Source organism: Populus nigra, chromosome 1, assembly GCF_951802175.1.
Source record: "Populus nigra chromosome 1, ddPopNigr1.1, whole genome shotgun sequence".
Lineage (NCBI taxonomy): Eukaryota > Viridiplantae > Streptophyta > Magnoliopsida > Malpighiales > Salicaceae > Populus > Populus nigra.
Window position 1 is genome coordinate 44,740,638 of NC_084852.1, and position 14,278 is coordinate 44,754,915.

The 14,278-nt window shown below is 32.3% G+C and overlaps 1 protein-coding gene across 3 annotated transcripts; it reads left to right on the forward strand.

Moving 5' to 3' along the window:
- Positions 1-8,220: 8,220 nt before the first annotated feature.
- On the forward strand, positions 8,221-13,832 carry LOC133680767 (auxin response factor 2-like). 3 transcript variants are annotated; one of them, XM_062103752.1, is made up of 15 exons: positions 8,221-8,945; positions 9,053-9,165; positions 9,268-9,366; positions 9,464-9,520; positions 9,642-9,797; positions 9,883-9,967; positions 10,448-10,538; positions 10,728-10,892; positions 11,054-11,173; positions 11,314-11,389; positions 11,476-11,644; positions 11,730-12,532; positions 12,647-12,837; positions 12,979-13,186; positions 13,429-13,832. In XM_062103752.1, exons 1-14 carry the CDS (start codon positions 8,864-8,866, stop codon positions 13,148-13,150), a joined length of 2,379 nt encoding a protein of 792 aa, XP_061959736.1. In that variant the 5' UTR covers positions 8,221-8,863; the 3' UTR covers positions 13,151-13,186; positions 13,429-13,832. The 3 variants fall into 3 exon arrangements, 2 of the variants coding, with proteins under 2 accessions (XP_061959736.1, XP_061959735.1); XR_009836382.1 differs by having other exon boundaries at positions 8,222-8,945; positions 12,979-13,246; XM_062103751.1 differs by lacking the exon at positions 13,429-13,832 and having other exon boundaries at positions 12,979-13,378.
- The last annotated feature ends 446 nt before the right edge of the window (positions 13,833-14,278 follow it).

A 14,278-nucleotide genomic window follows, 5' to 3' on the forward strand; every position in this document is an offset into this window, starting at 1 on the left:
TAATTGCAAAGCATGTTGTACCACGCTGATTTTTGATCTTATCTTTTGAAGCCGCAGTGACTCATGATTCAACAAAGAATGGTCACTGCAACCAGGGTTCTTTCTCTCCGTGTTTATTTTTTCTTCTTAAGCCAGATTCCTCGTCGGGTTGATTTGACCCAACACTGCTGCTAGAAGACAAACCAAGTGGACGGATTAAATTTCTGCAAAGCTTTTCCCTGGCCAGTTCAATGAACTTTGTCTATGACCTCGCAGGCATCGCGTATCTGGTGAGGAATATAAAGAAAGAGAAAAGTAATAAAATGCAGCTTTTTATTTTCAAATGTATTAAAATAATATTTTTTATTTTTTAAAAATTATTTTTATATTAATACATTAAAATGATTTAAAAATATCAAAAAAAATATTAATTTGAAGAAAAAAAATAAAAAATTTTCAAATTTTTTTAAAAACACTTTTGAAACGCAAAAACAAACAGAGTAGTGTAATTTTTTTCATCTCCAAACTTTTTTTCTCATCAATTTAGTTCTAATTAAAGATCAATTACTTTTAATTTCTTGTAAAATGGTGAAATTAAAAAAAAAACAACATATAAAAAGACATTAAACATGGGTGGCGTGGCATAAATTTCTCAAAAGATACACTTCGATCCTTCAATTTTAAAAATCATACAAATTATAATTTTTAAAATGATGAAATTAAAAAAAAAGATGCACTTTGATCCAAACTTTTTTTCCCATCAATTTAGTTCTAATTAAAGATCAATTACTTCTAATTTCTTGTAAAATGGTGAAATTAAAAAAAAGGGACCATCATATAAAAAGATATTAAACATGGGTGGCGTGACATAAATTTCTCAAAAGATGCCCTTTGATCCTTAAATTTTAAAAATCATACAAATTATACAATTTCAGTATCTTAATAAATTTTCAATTCAATTTTGGCATAATTTTTTTTTGTTATTTTTAATTCCTAGTTGAAAGAGAAGAGAAAGAGGTTGTTAGATTTTAGTGGAAGGTAAAGAAAAGTATCTTTAACACCGATGCAAGTCATCAAAACGAACGATATTTATGTCAAATAGTTTCATTTGATAAGAAAAGTTCATATTAGGTGTTTTTTACCTTTGAAGTTCATTAAAAAAAACAAATCTTAATTTGGGTTGACTTTTTGTTTTGAGTTGATTTAGGTTTTTGGAGCGGTTTTTTGATGCCATATATAAGTTTATCATGAATCCTACAATGTTTTTATAGATGCTTTAAGTCAAATATGGGTTGAAAAATAAATTTTGGGTAAAAAAACTCTTAAGCATTGATTTTCCGATCACCATAGTGGCTAAAATTTAGGCAAATTAAATGACATGTCGTCTAATTCTTTTTCAAAAAAATTAGTTGCAAAAAAATAATTAAGGCCTAGTCGCGTGGTCCTACCAGGGCAATCCCGCGCGTGGGCCCCAACAAAATGGATTGGGCGGGTTAGCCTAGCTTGTCAGACCCAACATCGCTTGACCTTTGCTCTCTTTTTTTCTAATTCTTTTTTAAAATTAATGATTTGTTATGGTTTTTTCTCTTAATTTTTTTAATTTTAATTTAAAGTAGTACACCTTCTCTCTTTTATTTTGTTTGGAGAGTCTCTTTTAAATTATAATTATTTTTTTAGTTATGTATTTAAATTTGAAGTGTTTTTCTGATTTATTTATATTTGTTTTTTCTTTTGTATGAATAACTTTATTTTTTAAAATAATAAAATATTTTCAGATAATATTTCTAATATGTGCAACCTTGCATGGTGTTATTTTCTAATTTTATTTTATTCAATCAATATAATTTGTGTCTATATTTCTATTATCGTTTACCTGAATAAAAAAATCAACAAACAAATTTAACAAACACAACCGAGTAAATATCTTGTTTTTCAAGATTAAATATCTTGATCTATATTTATCTCTTAATTTTTCAAGTTTTGTTTCTAAGTATCGTTAATGACTTTTTATTTATTTATTCGCATATATAGTTCTTAATTTATTTGATTGCATGTATGTATAAATTTTTTATTTGAACTTAAATTTTTAAAACCACATAAAGACGTTGAAATAACCTATATTTATATTTTTTTATAGTAAATAAAAATATCCGACCTACGGTGGAGCACGAGTCACATAACAAGTGGTATAAAGAATTGGTGTGAAGTATGGAATTTTTTATAATCTCCAAATCTTTGACATTCAATTATATTATGGTACTTCACTTAATATTTTAGTAAGAATAATTCTGACAATATATAGTTCTTCATGGTTTCATAATATATTTTACGAGAAGTAGATTTTTTTTATGGTCACACAATATTATAGATGCACACCATTCTCAGTTAAAATGTGATTCGTAGTCCAACTAGTGGAGTACAAGAAAGATAACCGCACAAAAGTTTATATCATCGCTCGAACGAATTAGTCATCTACAGGAATCGATACTCATTTTCAAGCGCAACATAGTTCTTTATGGTCTCGTATTCCTAAGATAAGCAAGTTTTTGTGATTGCCACAGCCTCCCAGATACAATCGTTGTTTTGTATATGCAATATATAATAATATAAGAAAATGGGAGTTTTTTTTTTACACAGTAAAAATAATAATAAAGTAACATGGTTAAAAAATAATTAAAAAATTAAAACAATTTAACTACTATACGTAACTTGCGTGTCGCGAATGCTATCGAAGACTTGTTTCGACTCTCTATTTTTATCACCAAAAACACTTCCTAGAAGCCCAAAAACACTCCTCTCTCTCTCTAACTCTACTAGTGGCAACTACATTTTCTCTCTCTACCAATAGCGAATGTTGAATTTTTCCACTGAAACAGCCACCATTATTCACCCTTGCCACCCACATTTCCCTTTTAGAGGTATGTTAAATACTCCCCTTTAATTAATTTAATGTAATTTATATTTAATTAGTGTTAATTTAATTTTATTGAATGTGAGGGTTTTGAATTAGAAATTAAGTTAATTAGATGTAATTGAAGTTGTTAATTAGATATGATTATGTTATTTTGTTTAATTATCGATTATTTTAGGTTGTTGTTGATTTGTAAATGAACAAAATTAAGTGTTTGGAATGTTAGTGTTAATTTAGGTTAAATTATAAATTATGTTAATTAAATATATTTTTAGTTGATGGTTTGGTTATTTTGTTTGAATAATCAATGTTCGTTTTGTTGTTGATGGCCACACATTTGATTAACACAAGTCCCTCTGTACTACTTCGATATTATTGAGATGCATTGTTCAGATCAAGTAATGCGATAATTTGGACTATCTCAACATATACTAAATTATGTTGATACTAGAGAGGATCTGCATAATATCAGTCATCAGGGTAAACGTATGGGAAATTGATTGGTAATTCATGCATCTTACCTTGATCTCTAGGATGCTAGGATGTATCGTGTTTTTAAGGAGCGACAACTTATGATTGATATAAATACATATATAACATGGTATCTGCCTATTACATGTTTCATTACGCCGACCTGATCGTGTTTCTCGAGATGTCTATTATGCCCCCAGTATCTGAAACAGAATCGATTGATATGCAATATTGTTTTATATTTATTAAATGTCAGAATAATTTTATTATGGATGCTGACTACTAATTGATTTTTAATGTGTGTGTATAGATTAGTTATTTAGTATGAGAAGTTCGGAAAGCAACAACTGCTACCTGCAAAGGTATCGATAAGATGAGACATGTTGTGGCCAACACCACACTCAATTTATGTCAGAAAAATTCAATAGGTTAGGAAGGTTGAGCGTCTTGAAGCAAAATTAATGGAAGATGATATCGCTTATCGTGGGAGTGTTGGGGATATTGACTCATCCATGAGCATCCCAAGTCTATCTACGAGTGACCTATGTCTATCCATAAGCTGGGATGATATCGGTCCATTTCAAACCTACATGGATATTACAAACCGACCTTGAGTTGGATAAGCTGGAGAGATTATTAGATATAATTACATATTATTATTAGTTATGATAATTGTGAATAGATGTATAGTTGATTTATTTTTTTAATAAAATATTATGTTGTCTTCATTGTCAGTGTACACTTGTTATTTATAACTAATTATATTATGTGTTACTTATATGAACTGTGTTTTCATAGTGGAGAACTCGTTATTTTTTATTATGTAACTTGCTGTTTTTTTTTATAAGGAGTTGATAACAAAATAGAGTGTCCTTAGACACCTTTGTTAGAAGAGATGTAAATACTATCTACGAAATACAAGTCGTAGATAGTATTTGCGACAATTAAGTCATAGATATTATTTATAACTCTCTCAACTGTGTTAGATTTCTAATTATATTTTTACAAATTATAATTTATAATTCTCTTTAAATGTGTTAATTCACCAAAACACTCAGAAAAATAGTAGGTGATCTACACCATTGGCTTTATTAATGAATTCCTTCCACTCTCTCATGTTTGTGATGTCAAGAAGCCTCTTGCTGTAGCAAGGAAAAGAAAGGTTATAGCTATGATGTATTACATGAATGCATGGACCATAGCTCTAAGTAACATGATAATTTTTCAAACTAACACTAGTTACATGCCCCGCGCGATGCCGCGAGTCAATTATTTTTTGCATTTTAAAAATAGTTAAGATCTAAAAATATTAGGTTTTTTTATAAAGTTATACTCAAGAGTCTCAGGTTTGGTTGCAACGCTTGATCCAAGAGTAATGTTTATAATATTAATAATAACATTAAACTTGGGTTAACCCTTAGCATAAAAGTGTCTGAATTGCAATACCAGACCCAATAACATTGGACATGGGTCTGGCTGCAAGATTGTGTCATAAAAGTGTGATAATTTAATAAATTAGTTAAAAAAAACCAACAGAAAGAAAAAAACTAATGAAAAAAAAGAAAAAAAATATGAATTAATTGGGTTAACCCTTCAAACCAGGTTAACCCGTCATACCTTGAATTTGCATCGTGAAAGCTTGATAGTTAAAAAGAAAAAAACAAATTAATGGGTTAACCCAGAATCCGTGTAATGAAAGTTTGATAACTAAATAGAAAAAAATTTAACATTAACAATTTAAATTAAACAAAAAAATTAATTAAAAAACAGCATCAGCCTTTTCACAGTGGACTGCACTGTGCAGTTCACAGTCAAAGGCATAAAAAAAAACTAAAGGCATCAGTCGAGAATTACTTAGAAAAAAATTTAATATTAATAAACTAAATTAATTAAATAAAATTAATTAAAAAGAAAAAATAAAAGAAAAAAAACCTCTAAGAAGAAAAAAAACTAAATAGAAAGAAATTTAACATTAACAAACTAAACTAAACGAAACGAAAAAAATAATTAAAAAGAAAAAAAAAGCAAAAAATAAAATAAAATTCATGTTAACTCGTCAAACCAAGTTAACCCGTTAAACCCGGGATTTGTGTCATGAATGTCTGGTAACTAAATAAAAAAAAAGTGAATATTAACAAACTGAACTAAACAAAAAAAATTAATTAAAAAGAAAAAAAATCCGGGTTAACTCGTCAAACCATGTTAATCTGTTAAACTCAGTATTTGTGTCATGAAAGTCTGATAACTAAATAAAAAAAATTTAACATTAACAAACTAAATTAAACAAAAATATTTATGAAAATAATAATAATAAAAAATTGACGGGTCAACCCGGAATTAATTGGGTTCACCCGTGAAACCAGGTTAACCTGTGAAACTCGAGATATGTGTCATGAAAGTCTAATAACTAAATAGAAAGAAATTTAACATTAACAAACTAAACTAAACGAAAAAAATTAATTAAAAAAATAAAGAAAAAAACAAAAAAAATTCCCAAAAAGCATAAAAAAACAGCTAAAAAAACTTAGATAACCTATATATATAAAAAAAACACACCTAAGAAAGGAATCAGTGTAACCTCTAAGAAGAAAAAAAACTAAATAGAAAGAAATTTAACATTAACAAACTAAACTAAACAAAACGAAAAAAATAATTAAAAAGAAAAAAAAAGCAAAAAATAAAATAAAATTCATGTTAACTCGTCAAACCAAGTTAACCTGTTAAACCCGAGATCTGTGTCATGAATGTCTGGTAACTAAATAAAAAAAAAGTGAATATTAACAAACTGAACTAAATAAAAAAAATTAATTAAAAAGAAAAAAATCCGGGTTAACTCGTCAAACCATGTTAATCTGTTAAACCCAGTATTTGTGTCATGAAAGTCTGATAACTAAATAAAAAAAAAAATTTAACATTAACAAACTAAATTAAACAAAAATATTTATGAAAATAATAATAATAAAAAAATTGACGGGTCAACCCGGAATTAACTGGGTTCACTCGTGAAACCAGGTTAACCCGTGAAACTCGGGATATGTGTCATGAAAGTCTAATAACTAAATAGAAAGAAATTTAACATTAACAAACTAAACTAAACGAAAAAAATTAATTAAAAAAAATAAAAAAAAGCAAAAAAAAAATCCTAAAAAACATAAAAAAACAGCTAAAAAAACTTAGATAACCTAAAAAAAAATAAAACATGCCTAAGGAAGGAATCAGTGTAACCTCTAAGAAGAAAAAAAAACTAAATAGAAAGAAATTTAACATTAACAAACTAAACTAAATGAAACGAAAAAAATAATTAAAAAGAAAAAAAAAAGCAAAAAATAAAATAAAATTCATGTTAACTCGTCAAACCAAGTTAACCTGTTAAACCCGAGATCTGTGTCATGAATGTCTGGTAACTAAATAAAAAAAAAGTGAATATTAACAAACTGAACTAAACAAAAAAAATTAATTAAAAAGAAAAAAAATTCGGGTTAACTCGTCAAATCATGTTAATCTGTTAAACCCAGTATTTGTGTCATGAAAGTCTGATAACTAAATAAAAAAAAATTTAACATTAACAAACTAAATTAAAAAAAATTATTTATGAAAATAATAATAATAAAAAATTGACGGGTCAACCCAAAATTAACTGGGTTCACCCGTGAAATCAGGTTAACCCGTGAAACTTGAGATATGTGTCATGAAAGTCTAATAACTAAATAGAAAAAAATTTAACATTAACAAACTAAATTAAACGAAAAAAATTAATTAAAAAAATAAAACAAAAACAAAAAAAATTCTCAAAAAATATAAAAAAATAGCTAAAAAAACTTAGATAACCTTAAAAAAAAAGGAGACAGTGTTTTACTGTGGACTGCACAGTGCAGTCCACAGTAAAACACTGACTCCTTTTAGTTATAGTTTAATAGTTGGAGAGTTATTCCTACATATTAGTCAAAAAAGTTAAAAGTTTATTTAATATATTTTTATGTAAAAAAAAGTTTTAATTAGAGTTGTATTAATTAGTTACTATTAATAAATAGTTATATTAAAATCAAATATATTAAAATATAATTGATATTTCTAAATAGTTTTTTTTTCATTGAAGTAAAAAATATTACATTTATACTATTTAAAAACTCATATTATCAATTTGACTTTTTTAAATAACTCTCATTAAAGATGCTCTTATAAAATTTTTTTTATAAAAAAAACAGCATATGTGATTTTAATTTTGGAAAATAGTAAATGCGATTGTTTGAAAAACTACACTTTCTAGCTGCAATTTATTTATTTTTTTGAATTCTTCATTTTTTTTATTCTTCAATATTAGATGTTGCAAAATTATAGCTTTTTGTTGCAAAATTACTGGTTTTAAAAGAAAAAATTGAAAAAAAAAGGAATTTAGAAAAAAAAACCGTAGTTTTCACATGTGGTTTTTGATACCGGTGTTATTTTAAAAATCTTTTTCACACGTGTTATTTGGCTCTTTTTTTTAAAAAAACGTGTTAATAACAGAACATTGGTTGCTTGCATCTGCAAGACCTGGAAGTTGATGATTGATCATCCAATACGCGCGAGTTCTGCTCTTGCATTTTCCACATTTGCACCCTCTCTACCATCACAGGTAATGTCTTTCTCATCTCCTAATTTACTGACACGTGTCCTTTCATTTTACAGCAATGTAATTTACAACCTTTGATTTTTCCTGGTGAACCGCATCTGTCCACGGCTGTTATTTTCATCGTTGACTGGTGATTCACTGCACGGTGACATTAACATTATCCCTCATTTAAATCTGATCATCTGCCTGTTAATAACGAGACAAAAAATCTCTTCCCAAAATCAGAACAGCTTTCCGTTTCCAAGGACAAACGCGGTCCCTATGTCAACCAATCAAATATGGCCACTAAAACGTAATACACAACCCCGTTAACGAAAACCGTGGCTTCCCCAGTGAATAAAAAGAAAATGTCTCCGTTTGCCGGTTAAGCAGAGGACAAAACAGTGAAGAAGGGCACAGTAACCGGAGGTACCGGTAGCCTAGAAACGGACAATAATTCCACTAGCTTTGAAGTAATTGCAGAATCTGACTTCGCTGCAGGCACACAGAGTGAGAAATTTCATTTTTTTTTTAAATAAAATAAAAATGTAGTGCCATTTGTGAGGAGAGAGAGAGGGAGACAGAAACAGTGTACGAGTGGTAATGGCAGCGACTATTGCTGAGACAGTTGCTGAAGAGAGAGAAAGCGAAGCAGAGAAGCAAAGAAAGGACAGTCTCATTATTAGATCAGATTATTTCTACTATTTTTCTTCTCCGTATGAAGCCAAACAGATCTTTGAAGTCGTTGCTCTACTCTTGTTATTGCTTCAAGAGAAGCAGAAGATCATTTCGATTGCTAACGTTTCACTTTCTGTAGAAAATCATTCCCTGTAATAATTAATCATTTAATCAGTTTCTAGTTCATAAACAGTCGTTTAATTGAGTACTCTTATTAGTTTTGGATTATAATAATGATTAACGGAAGTTATTCTGTGGATAATAAACGTAATGGACTTGCGAGAGGGAGTTCGACTTTTCCGGTGGCCGGTGAAGGTACCTATGATGATTTTCAATGATTTCCTCTCGTTATCTTTTGATTTTGTTAGGTTTTAGTAAATCATCATGATTACGTTATGTGATTTTTATTTTGGCATGAGTAGGATCAGAGGATGCACTGTACAAGGAACTGTGGCACGCATGTGCAGGTCCGTTAGTGACAGTGCCTCGCCAAGGAGAGCTTGTTTACTACTTTCCTCAAGGTCATATTGAACAGGTTCGCTTTCATCTGCTTCCTTCTTCTGTCATTTCACTCTCTCATCCTTGTTTGTCATATTTTTTTTTTCGAATTTGAAATTTTTGTGATATACTAATCCAGGTTGAAGCATCGACGAATCAGGTTGCTGATGATCAGCAAATGCCGGCTTATAATCTTCCTCCTAAAATCCTCTGTCGTGTGGTTAATGTTCAATTGAAGGTAATTAATATTGAATTAAGGGTTTGCTCTGTCGTGTAATCTGTAGAATCAAGGGTTCATTGAGTTAGGATTCTATGCTCATGTTTTTTAATTCCAGGCTGAGGTGGATACAGATGAAGTGTTTGCTCAAGTCATTCTGCTTCCTGTAGCTGAAGTATGATTTATTCTTATATAATTCAGATTTTTTTATATATAATTTTTTTGAATGCTAATTTTAAAGAACACCTCATAACTGAAAATAATTAAATGCTGGTAAAATTATGGAAACTTGCCAGCAAGATGTGGACTTGGTGGAGAAGGAGGATTTGCCGCCTCCGCCTGCACGTCCTCGGGTGCATTCCTTTTGTAAGATGCTTACAGCATCAGATACGAGCACACATGGTGGATTTTCAGTGCTGAGACGGCATGCTGATGAATGTCTACCTCCTTTGGTCTGGTTTTTTTTCCTTCTCCATTCTCAGATGTTTTATTTCCTTTATGTTCATGTTATTAATGGCTTTATTTTTTCTCTAACAGGACATGTCCCTACAACCTCCAGCACAGGAGCTGGTAGCCAAAGATTTGCATGGAAATGAGTGGCGTTTCCGCCACATATTTCGAGGTAATTGTTATCAGGTTGGAATGGATTCTCTGAGTGTATTCTGTGCTTATACAGATCATGTAATATAACCTATTTCTCTAGTTTTGCAACCTTTGTTGTGCATGTTGAAGTCTCTTTGCTTTATGTTCATGTGTGTGAGTACCATCAGTTTAAGGATTGATTTTTCCCTTTAGTGCAAGTTTTCAAAATCTTGGATTGGTGATTGGATGTCCAGGTAGCTAACAGCTAACAGTTTGGCCTTGCTCTGCTCCACTAAAATTAATCAATTGTCTATTCTTCTTTATGTTTCATGAATGAGCCTCTCACTTTGATCTTGCATCAAGTTATCCAGTTGATTGTCTCAGTTTTATGTAGATCCTGATTTATTGGATAAGATATTACCTATTTATTGGTAATATACATGCTATAGTTGCCAACTTGAAAGTGTTGTTATCTGACATAGCTGTGTTGTAATGTGTTATTGTGAATTCCAAATTGCAGGTCAACCAAGAAGGCACCTTCTTCAAAGTGGTTGGAGTCTCTTTGTCAGTGCCAAAAAGCTTGTGGCGGGAGATGCTTTTATTTTTCTTAGGTTTGCATCTTCATTTTTAGTCTCTTTGAAGATTGCTACCTCTAGCTCGCCTCGAGTATTTTTTGTACCTCATTGCAACCCAGGATTAATCATGGCACTTTTTTGAAACTATGTAGTAGGTTTACCTGTCAGAGCTGATTCTATGGTGAATCAACAAAGCATGATTGACTTCTGGATTTTTATTTTCAGGGGTGAAACTGAAGAGCTTCGTGTAGGGGTAAGACGTGCTCTGAGTCAGCCAAGCAATGTCCCATCTTCTGTAATGTCTAGTCACAGCATGCATATTGGCATCCTTGCAACTGTGTGGCATGCTGTTTCGACAGGATCAATGTTCACTGTTTATTATAAACCAAGGTTTGTGGTTTGTTCTGTAGACACTGGCGAGATTGTTACATATTTTGAAACTGAGTGATTGCTCTGGATGATATGCATGGTTTGTAGTATGCATTTCACTCATCCCTTGTCTATGGTTTTCTGACTCCGTATTGTATTTTTGTGTGTTTGATGTGTTTCAGGACTAGTCCTGCCGAGTTTATTATTCCAATTGATAAATATAGGGAGTCTGTCAAGATAAACTATGCTATAGGGATGAGGTTCAAAATGAAATTCGAAGCTGAAGAGGCCCCAGAACAAAGGTATGTTTTTCCTTGAAACCATCCCATTTTTTAATTGATTTGAACTTGGACATAACCAGAAAAAAGGAAAGGTGAAAAGATGTATAGTTGTCGAAGGTGGATGGGGCTGTGTTAATATTTGTATCATCATCTGTGGCCAGGTTCTCTGGCACTGTAATTGGAGTAGAAGAGGCAGATCCAAAGAAGTGGCCTCGCTCAAAGTGGAGATGCCTCAAGGTGGCGGCATATCTATAACTTACTGGAATGTGGATTTTTTTTTCTTTTGCTTTGCATCTGCTAAAACCTCCTCACACTCGCTTTAGGTTCGCTGGGATGAAACTTCTCCTGTTCACCGTCCAGACAGGGTTTCTCCTTGGAAAATAGAACGTGCTTTGGCTCCTTCTCTGGATCCCGTTCTGGGGTGCCAATCGAAAAGGCACTGTTCAAACATGGCAACATCATCTGCAGATTCCTCTGCTCCTACAAAGAAAGGTATAAATAGCAAACTACAAGTCTGTACACTTCATTTGTCATTGTGCGGTTATGAATATGCTCTGGTTATGCTAATGTCAACTAGATAATGAGCCTTCAAGACACCTGCAACATCAAGAAATCTTGACCTTGAGAAACACACATGCTGAGAAGAATTACTCAGATAGTAAGCACAATCCTGCACAGGCTCTATTTCAAGGTAAGGATCAGACTGCTTTTGATAATAGAAAATTTGGACCAGATGACAAGATTCCTCAAGTAATGCATGGAGCAAAACTCATGAACCTAACAACAGGACCTGGAACCCTGCGTGAATCCTATGAATCAACTCGCCCCTTCTTTGAGCTGAACTCTGATGACGTTGATCGACCCAGTAAACTTAATGAAACAGGCATGTTCAACTGCCATTCAGCTCCCTTGATGTATTTAGGCCACCCATTTAACATGATGGCATCTAGGATGGAAGTTCATGTGGCAAAAGATAAAGACATACAACAGCAGCGTGGAAGCTGGTTTTCACCTTTGCCATATGCTGATAATTCTTCTCATCCTTCGGGATCTAAACCACAGCATCTTCCTTTTCAACAACGTAACAAGGAAACATCTAAAGATGGTAATTGCAAACTTTTCGGCTTCTCCCTTTTTGGGAATCCTATGGCTGCAGAACCAGCCATTATACACGGGCACTCCACAGAGAAACAACAGCAGCAAATCAATGTTGCATCAGATCACCTGAAATTGTTGGGTTCTGAAGGATTTTTGGAGCAAGCAAAGCATCCAAAGCATGTTAGACCTGAGGAACAAGGGAACATTTTTCAAGCTTCTGCTCTTCATTCTAAAAATGTCCAGGGCATGCCCGAGGGTGATTCAACCAGAAGATGTGTAAAGGTTGTTACCTATTTGAATGCTCAACTAAGATTCCTTTTATTGAGATTTTATTTCTTTTCTTTTTTATTTTGGATATGAACTTGCAATTTGTATATGTGGCCTTCACTGGTTTAGGTTTACAAGCAGGGGACTGCTGTGGGGAGGTATCTGGACCTGGCAAAGTTTAATGGTTATAATGAATTGACAGCAGAACTGGATCAGATTTTTGAATTTCATGGTGAATTAGTTGCCCCTAACAAAGATTGGTTGATTGTTTTTACTGATGATGAGGGTGATATGATGCTTGTAGGAGATGATCCCTGGCAGTAAGAACTCAAACTCGGGTCCTTTATTTTAACACAAATTGATCAGCAAATTACTTCTTCACGTGTTAATCCTACGATCATATTCTGTAGCCTACAAGATTTTTGGAACTTGAATCAAGTTGCTGTTTTTGTATGATGTAGGGAATTCTGTAGTCTGGTGCGCAGGATCTTTGTCTTCACTAGAGAGGAGATAAACAGGATGGAGCCACGATCCCTGAATCTAGAAGCCGAGGGAAATTCACAAACTGCAGACCAAATGGTTGATTTGATGGAGGATGGAACTTCAAAGCATCTTCCAGCTTTGAGTCCCTAGGAGTTTTCAGGCTTGTGCTACACGACTGGCAGTAAGGTTAAGAGATTCATCTACGTGGACGCCCAGGCCATAGTTTGAGAAACATCAGAAAGCTAGGTGCAGGGAATGTCATTTTTATTTTTAAAGGCTAATCAGTGACTAAAATCTTGTTGAGCCATTCAAGCCAAAATAATTTTTATTTTCATATAGGTTTAATCTGTTAATTCTGTTTGCGTTTTTTTCGCCAAATGAGTTTTCCACTTTTTTTCAATCTATTTATTTCCCTTCACTTTGTTCAGGTCAGGAGGCTGAAAAGGTGACACAAACGAAGTTGTTGCATTGTGGCCAAGATGACAATGTTGAGGCAGTTGTGATGTCCTCTTCTAAGCTTTGTCATCTTGTGCAGCGTGGCTTGTTTGGTAGATAAGAGTTTTTGTCATACAGCATATGTAACCTTCTAATGTTTATTTTTTACTTACTCTTGGGAGGATTGGAAAAATAGCATCAGTTGTTTTTATTAGCTTGGAATGCTTAGACACACGGGCAGACCAGGGACCGCTTTCCAGTTCCACTCGACTCTTTCCTCTGTTATTTATGCCCGTGAAAAGAAAATTGCTAGAGACAGCTCGTCTGCAACTCACAAAATCTTTGATTGAACACATATCATGGTAAGTAACCCCATCACTCTTTTTTTACCACCTTATATTCTCTCTACTTGCTTATCATTTATGCCCATCTCTTACCTACTACTGGCTAGATTCGTTGCTTCATGCAACAAGGGTTGGGCTTTATATATATATATATCCAGTATTTCTGTAACTCAGAAGCGCAAAAAGACCGTGTGTCTAAGCATTCTAAGCTAATACAAATAAATAAATAAAAAATCCAAGCTCGGTGTTGTCGAACCAGTGTTCAAATTGATTTCTCGGATAAAAAAACAAAAAAAACTAATTACATGGTTTGAGATTCCATATGATGGTTCGATGCAAAAAAAAAAAAAAAAAATCCAAGCTCGGTGTATTCGAACCAGTGTTCAAATTGATTTCTCGGATTAAAAAACCAATTACATGGTTTGAGATCGCATATGATGGTTTGTTGCAATGATTTCCCTCGGGCTTAATTTATGTTTCCAAAGAAAGTTAGCGGTTG